Source organism: Lipotes vexillifer, unplaced genomic scaffold, assembly GCF_000442215.2.
Source record: "Lipotes vexillifer unplaced genomic scaffold, Lipotes_vexillifer_v1.1 scaffold331, whole genome shotgun sequence".
NCBI lineage: Eukaryota > Metazoa > Chordata > Mammalia > Artiodactyla > Lipotidae > Lipotes > Lipotes vexillifer.
Genome location: NW_006774049.1, coordinates 1,694,613 through 1,703,019, shown reverse-complemented (window position 1 = coordinate 1,703,019; position 8,407 = coordinate 1,694,613). Strand labels below are relative to the sequence as shown.

Sequence of the window (8,407 nt, the reverse complement as noted above, 5' to 3'; positions counted from 1 at the left end):
TACTGGGAAAAAAAAAAAAAAAAAAAATTAATGTAATGATGCATTCTTAACTTGAAAATTCTTATATTAAAAATTTGCAAATCCACAAAAGGTAGGACAAAATAATAAAGATCTTCCTCCCTGTTACTCAGTGATACTGTGGACATTTAGGAATAAAGGGGGAAAAATGAGTCCAGCAGAGTTAATACAGTAGAAAATATAGGCAAACAAGATGATGCAAGGATATCTTGGGAGAAAAGAGACCCGACTGTGTTTCTCATGTCCTTTGCTGGTTGCTCTGTGATGCTGAGGAAGCTGTTGAAAGCCATTGACTCGTCTGTGGTCCAGTTAGGTTTTCTCTGTGCTGCAGGTAGGGCTGACCTACTTCCATTGGAAGAAAGGGCTCGAGAGAAAGAATGCAGATAAAGCTTCTGCCTAAATGTGAAGTGTTATTGTTAGAATGTTCATGAATGAATGTCAGCGCCCAGCATCTCAGAGGGCCCCCATTAAATGAGGAGTATTCTTTGTAGAAGCAGAACTCTGAAGTAGGCACCACCGTGAGCAGTGGGGTGGGGATAAAATAGAGAAAACATGAAAGACCATGTGGTCTGGTAGAGGAGGGGGTGTGTGTGTGTAAACCTTAACATGTATAAAGCAATAAAGGGGATTTAAATACAACATAATTAACAGGATACTGAAGTACTAGGGAAGAACTTCAAGTAACTTGGAGCAATTAGATTTGGGAAATATTAATTAAGACATGCTTCCAGAGGGGAGCAGAGGGTGTACCTACCTGTGGGTGTGTGTATGTGATGCGGGGATGACGCATGGGGCGTGGTGGTTGAACTGAGAGGGCATTGGGTAGCTTTATTATTAAGTTCAAAGAGAGTTTCTAAAGGGAAAGTAAAATACCCGTTTGACTCAGATATGGTCCATTTTCTAAGGCAATGTCGAGGGGCACAAGATCAAATCTAGCTTGACCCCATCCAGTGCAGAACTCAGCAGCCTCTAGAAGCTGGAGCTGAACTGAGCATGGCTAATGAGAAATCTCCATCCTCTGCCAATGCCTTGGGACCCATCTCTTCCTCTTTGGCAAGCAGGATACAAAGAGAGCTCAAAGCAGAGTGGGGACCAAAAGGTCCCCAGAATGTTCATTCTGCAAGCTCCCCACCAGGCCTTTCCGGAAAACAGACGAGCCTGGTTTCACAGGTTAGCCAGAAAGCAAGTCGATGGCTTTGCTCTTCAACCCGGGGTAGTTTCTAATGGCACCTACAGGATACTCCACATGGCATCCAGCCTTCAGCAGTGAGAGAGAAGAGGACGTGTGCTAAACCGAGCTGAGCTGTATCCTCTCATTTATTCTCTGAGTGTGAAAGGGGTGATTGTAAAATTCAAATGAAACTAGAAGTTGAGGTTCAGAGCTCCCCACATAAACTCTGCAGTCTGTTATTCCGAAATGCAGTCCACCCTTTTTCGAGGACCTTTGTGCGTTTCAGTGGTTTGGTTTGCAGAACTGTCAAGTGGAAGTTAGATCATCTCCATTGCATCTTTTCCATTTTGCTCAATATTCCTTGAATGCACACATGGGTTAGCACCACAGCCTGGTAGCTCATCTCCTGTCTCCAGTCCTGCCCGCTTCAGTTCACTCCTCACACTTCTTTCCACACTTCAGCTCTGCTTCTCACTTCAGTGCTCAGAACCCCTCAGTGACATTCAAGGCCTTTTATAACATCCCTACTGCCCACCTTCCTTGACCACGTCTCTTGCATTTATGCCTCTCTCCTTTCCATCTCGTATTCTGATACAGCTACCCAAGACTACTTGTGGTTCTTCAGAAGTGCAATCCTCTGTCTTGTATTTGTCCCTGGATTACCTTTTTTGCTAATTACTGCGTGTCTCAAGACACCGCTATACCAAGCATCTTCTCTGGGAGTGTTCCCTAACCTGCTTCAGGTTATGTCCTTTCCCCCCACACTCTGGAAGCATGTGTGGTTTTCTTTCATTCCTTCACTATATCTCACTGGCTAGTTTTGGTCTGATTCCCTGACTCACCTGGAAAACACCTTAAAGGTAAAAAAGAGTACCTGACACATAGTTGGTGCTTCATGAATATGTTATAGGATGGAATGAATGCATGTATTTTTTAATTTAGTTTGTGAATATGTGTATGTGGGTCCTTGTTTTCCCTGATCTGACATGAGTAAAGCCATTCAGCCTGCTGTGCCTCAGGAACGATGTTAGAGTCACATTTAAGTAAGTTTAAGACTCGCCCTCATCCTCATACTTGAGCATCATCAAGTAGCTGTCTCCTGGGCCTCCATAGAGTGTGCATGAATTAAAACTCCTGTGTTGTTCCAGGCCAGCTGTTGCCAGCCAACCGCAATACTCCGAGCCCCATTGACCCTGACACCATCCAGGTCCCGGTGGGCTATGAGCCAGACCCGGCCGACCTTGCCCTCTCCAGCATCCCCGGGCAGGAAATGTTTGACCCTCGCAAACGCAAGTTCTCTGAGGAAGAACTGAAGCCACAGCCCATGATTAAGAAAGCTCGCAAAGTCTTCATCCCAGATGATCTGAAGGTAAATTGGAACTGGTAATTAGGCTGTGGGCAAGTGGAGAGTGGGATCAAGAGGCAGATTAAAAGGGTGACCCCAGGAAAATCACACAAGCTAGTGAACAAAGACTTGTGATTTCTGATCCCATTTCTTGGCACGTGACGAGGCAAGTTGCTTCCTCTCTGGGTGTCTTCTGAACTACGCCTTTCATATCTTGATAATGCAGATATAAGGAAAAGCAATAAAATGGAGTGTTTTGCAGCCCATGAAGGAAGCAAACCCACTACTATCTGCAAGGAAACCTATGAAAGCCTAATAAAATCAAACCAGGATCTTTCGAGGTTGGAAAGAGAAAAAAAAATTATTTGGGAAGGGCATCTGGACCTCATAGTCTCCAAGGGTTACCTTTCCTTTGGGAATTTAGCACTAATTAACTGCTTCCATTTCTCTGTAGGCCTCAGGGAGTAACAGCCAGAGACAGGACCTCTCTCCACATTGCCAGCCTTGGATGCTAGGGTGGGACTTTTAAGGAAGCTGGTGGGTTTCCTGACACTATTTATAAGTAATATTCACTCTGTGTCTCAAGTAAAGGTCACTTGAGTATCTCAACAAAAGGTTAATTTGGGGTTGGTTTTTCTCTACTGTGTTGAAGGCACACATTATTTATAAAGGAAAATAGCCTTACCTTAGGAAATCAGATACAACTTAAAATTAATCTGACACATTTAATGATACCTCAGGAAGAGAATTCTTTCTAAACTTACGCCACGCCTACTAATACCAAAATAGAACCATTTTTGATTACCCATTGCTTAGAATTTTTTGTGTTTATGCTGCTTTCCAATCATATGGACAATAGAGATATGATTATATACATTCAAGGCATTGGAAGCAGACATAATTTTCTACCTGCTGACCACCATTTCTCAAACCTAAATATGGTTCACATGAAGAGACACTCCTGTTGGGAAAATGGGAGTTTGGGACATTGTCCTGGAACTGATATAGACCATTTACTTCTGCTTTTCACATATACAAAGAGCACTGGAGGAAAATGTACCCGGCAGATTTAAGTCACTGCTGTCATCCAATACCTCAGATTACCTTCAGTGATGCAGAATCATAAGATGTCCAGGTTTTGGGACTTCCCTGGTGGTGCAGTGGTTAAGAATCCACCAGCCAATGCAGAGGACACGGGTTCAAGCCCTGGTCCGGGAAGATCCTACATGCCGCAGAGCAACTGTGCCTGTGCACCACAACTACTGAGCCTGCACTCTGGAGCCCGTGTGCCACAACTACTGAAGCCCACATGTCTAGAGCCCATGCTCCACAACAAGAGAAGCCACCACAAGGAGAAGCCCTCTCACCACAACGAAGAGTAGTAGCCCCCGCTCGCTGCAACTAGAGAAAGCCCGGGCGCAGCAACAAAGACACAATGTAGCCAAAAATAAATAAATAAATTTATTAAAAAATAAAATGTCGGGTTTTAAAAGGGACCTCAGAGATTCATTAGACCAAAGTGATCATTTTACCACTGAGGAAATGGAGACACAGAAAGGTAGAGGTGAGCACTGCTAGTTAGTGTAAGGCCCAGCTTCGTCCCCAAGTCGGCTAGCTTCCAGAAAGGTCATTGAAGCACGTTGGCCCTGACAGGAGCTACATCGGGAGCCTTTGGGTGACAAACCAATAGCTGTCACCCTGAGAATCAAAAGAGGAAAGTGCATAGTAAAAACACCAGAAAATTGAAGCTAGTTAGGGAATCGATGGTTAGACTAAGATGGGGTAAGAAAGGGGCCCCATGGGATTAGGTCCTGGGTGATTAGGCATCTTCTTTCAGCTCATGCTTTTCCTCATCTTGTGTTCTTAGCCAAACAATTCTGTGTGCATTTTGGAACTTGCCTCTTAAACTGGGGAGCCCATTCAGTAGGGATTTCCTCTTGAATGGAGGCAAGTTTGAAGGGATGCTGCTGAGTAGTAGATACAACTTCCAGCCAGACCTGCACATGGTCTCCAAATTTACAAATTTAAAGCAAAGAGCAAGCTTACTTAATTACCCTGGTAACCTCAGCAACAAAGAGGCCACGTGAAAAACGTCTGTGCTGGAATTATGCATGTTACTGCCACCGTGGCTGGGCCTGGCCTTCTCACGTGCCAGTGAGGGGAGCAGGCAGGAACACTGTCCTGCCAGGTGTCCCTGGATTCCTTCAGTTGTGAGTAAAGTCTCAGGCCCCAGAGCATGAGCAATGGTGAAGCAAGAAGCAGAGATGTAAGATGTTTCTCGTGTGGCAGGAGGACTGAGCTGGGTGGGGCAAGTGACCTCCAGCCCTGGATGAGCAGACCGAGTGAGTGAAGTGGCCCTCCCTGCCACTGCCTGCACTCTCTCTCTGGAGCCATTCATTTGGGTTAGCGGGCAGCCCCAGGAGGATGAAGGGGTGGCATACTGATTCCTAGCTGAGAATCAGTTTAATCGCCATTCATTCACTTGATAAATATTTTTCAAATGCTAGTGTCTGCCAGGTCTGATGTCAGGGCCTGGGGATTCCAAGGTGAACCACTACTGACATTGTTCCTGCCCCCAAGTGAGAAAAAGGGAGTGTGGACATGTCAGGGGGGACCTGCTGGGCAGAGGTGTCATCAAACACCAGACCCTCAAGAAGATGGGACTGGACTGAGGAGTTCTTTGCCAGGTAGGGGTACCTGCGTAGCCAGATGGCATCTGCCCCTGGGAGATAGAGGGAAAGGGTATAGGCGATGTATCAGCCCCACTCAATATCCCGCTCTCCCTGCCCCCCATTTCTGTGCTGACAAAGGTGGGAAAGCTGGTTTTCCTTGTCTGGGATAGTCCTCCTATCATGCCTGCCTTCTGCAGCCTCTGCTCCAGTCCTATTCCCAGCTCCCCTCCCACCTGAGATGGTCCCCATTCCACACCTTGCCCAGCTCATCTGCCCATGTGGACAGGTGAGGCTGGGAAATGAAAGCACCTTAGAAGTGAGAAGAGCTCAGAAACTGGTTGCTACACTGAGGTCAGCTGGTGACTCCCCTGGTCCTTAAGACCTGGTCACAGACCACCAAGTCCACGGCCTATGGTGGTACCGCTTCCCCATCCTCCTGCGTGCCGCACACAGCTTCTCCTCGTTCTCATGTAACCCTTCTCTCCCCGGCCCCTGTGTGCAGGTTCTGATACATCCTAAGCCAACCCCTCTTTCCAATCATCTTGGAAACTACACTCCTGGGGACACTGATGAGTATGGTAGATTCACTGATTGACCAAGGGGGTGGAATTGGGGCTTACAAAGTAACGCAGACAACTTCCATCAGAGCTGGAGCTTTCACTGTTGTTAATGTGCCTTAGGCTGTCTCATCCCTGTGGAGTCTTGTGCTCTCTTAGCTCCTCCCAGCTTCTCTGGGCCAGCGCCCTAGTCTCTCACCCCTTCCTCCCGCCTCTGCACCCTTTCTGAAGGAAAGCAACAAATCCTGCCCCAAGCTTAATTATCCAGGTATTTTCCAAAGGACAACCTCCTCTCTAAGAAGAATTCTGGCACTAGCTATTATGAAGATCACCTTTTTCACTTTGTTACACATTATTATGAAATGTATAGCAAGCTGGGAGTGGTTTATAAATAAGAGAACAGTACTAGCTTGTGAAGGGCAGATAGAAGGTGCCTGTATATGCTTTCTGTCTCACACTTCCTGTCTTTGTGCTGGGCAAGTGTTGGCTCAGGGTAAATGGCAGGGATGGCGCAGACCACTGACCTTGGACTTTGCTCGCAGTCTTGGCCTCAAACCATGTGACCTCCTCCAGTGCCAAATGCCTCTTGGAATCCTGGGGGAGGGGAAGAACTGGCTCACTCATTCTGGGTGGCAGATAACTGCAGGTATTAGCTTTGCTAGGATTGAGGAATTTACTGTTGCAAGTTGTTGAAAAAAGAGGGTTGCAAAACCCACCAGGTGGCACCATAAATGGAAGAAGACTTACATTTCTTAGTCCTCCTAGGAAGGTTTTCCCTTTTTTGGCAGTGATGGGGGGGAAAGGAGGGATTGCTTTCATGTTGACCACAGTTAAACATCACTTAGGCTGACAGCCTAGAAAACAGTTAAACAGGAAATTCGAGTAAATTATTTAAATCTTAGCCACCAATATGAGTATATTGATCAGTGGCAGGTGGAACTTTATTTGTTTTTAATTGCCAAAGTATACATGCCCATTATAGAATATTCTAGTAGTTCAGAAGGATATAAAATAAAAGGTGGAAGATCCTACCTGTCTCCTGGCTCCCTCCTTCAATCCCCTTTCCAAAGCCACCACTTTTAATAGCCGTGTATAAATCTTCTGGGCCTCTTTCTATGAATATATACTATTATAATTTTTAAACCAAAGTGGGATGAGGAACCTATTGATCTGCAAATTGCCACCGTTTCTACCCACATAGTGATATGTCGCTAGCATCTTTCTGGTTCAGCTGGATCATTATTTTTAACAGTTGTGTGAATCTATCATGATGTAGTTATTAAAGCTCCTGATAATTGGGGGGTTTGCCCATTATTTTCTATTACAAAAATGCTGCAGTAAAAATTTTGTGCCCGTGTGTGCGTGAGGACTGCGCTAGGGTGCGAGCCCAGAGGCACGGTGCAGATACTGCCAGGTAGCCTTTCAACAATACTGTGTCAACTTATTCAGGAAAGCACGCTCCCAGGGAAGAAAAGGGTTTAACATTTCCAGCAAAGAGGGAAGGAGTTAGGCTTGTCCTTCAGGGAGTGTGGGAGGCTCGGCTTTGCTTGGGGACGTGCGCTCTGTTGGGCGGGAGGGGCGGCCCAGCGAAGGGCGGGTGCCCTCGGCTCGCAGAGCCGGAGCCGGGGGCGGGAAGCCCGGTGGGGATGCGGGACGCGGGCCGAGGTCTAACCGCGTCGGTGTGTGTTTCCCCCGCCCCGAGCAGGACGACAAGTACTGGGCGCGGCGCCGGAAGAACAACATGGCGGCCAAGCGCTCGCGTGATGCGCGGCGCCTCAAGGAGAACCAGATCGCCATCCGCGCGTCCTTCCTGGAGAAGGAGAACTCGGCGCTGCGCCAGGAGGTGGCCGACCTGCGCAAGGAGCTGGGCAAGTGCAAGAACATCCTGGCCAAGTACGAGGCCCGGCACGGGCCCCTGTAGGCCGGCGTCCGCGGGCGGCCTCAGGCCCCGGACAGGGGTCTCCTGGTTGATTGCACCGCACCTACCGACCTTTCTGACATCAGCACTTTACCAGATGCATCAACAGGACGGACTCACATTTTGGCGTGGGTGTGTGTATGTGCTCGTGCTCATGTGTGGTCAACGGGTGTGTGTGTGTGTGTGTGTGTGTGTGTGTGCGCGCGCGCGCCCGCGCGCCCCTTTGCACTTGCCATTTTGATAGCCCTCCATCGTCTTTTAGTTCCAAAATGAAAGGTGCCATGTTTTTACTGGACTGAGGAGACCTCTCGTGGGCTTCCTGACCCCCTTCCTCCTCCACTCCTGCCCTTTCCGCGTGGCTTCATGTTGGCACTTACCTACTCTTCCAGGACCCTCTGGTTGGGTTCACTAAGAAGGGCCCTGGTGAAATAGTAGATCTTGGTTTTCAAGACCACAGGCTCTTGTTTCTGTTTAATCTGTACGTTACCATGCTAATAAGGTGCACAGAATAATTGAGCACTACACTGCAGCTCCGTTCAGTTACAGGTTGCTTCCCTCCTACCTTCAGTTTTGGTGATAATCGTCTTCAAATTTAAAGTGCTGTTTAGATTTATTAGATCCCGTATTTACTTACTGCCGTCTACTAAGTTTCCTTTTAACTCTACCAACCCCGGCAAGTAAGAGTACTATTATAGAACAGAGTGTGTTTTTGCACTGTCTGTACCT

The 8,407-nt window shown here is 47.4% G+C and overlaps 1 protein-coding gene across 1 annotated transcript in view; it reads left to right on the top strand.

Moving 5' to 3' along the window:
• The window catches only part of HLF (HLF transcription factor, PAR bZIP family member), a 50,875-nt gene extending 43,008 nt beyond the window's left edge, over positions 1 to 7,867 (top strand). The window contains exons 3-4 of the mRNA XM_007448639.1: positions 2,338 to 2,558; positions 7,469 to 7,867. Of these exons, the coding sequence (XP_007448701.1) occupies positions 2,338 to 2,558; positions 7,469 to 7,684 (437 nt within the window). The 3' untranslated portion in view covers positions 7,685 to 7,867. The remainder of the gene's footprint in view (positions 1 to 2,337; positions 2,559 to 7,468) is intronic.
• The last annotated feature ends 540 nt before the right edge of the window (positions 7,868 to 8,407 follow it).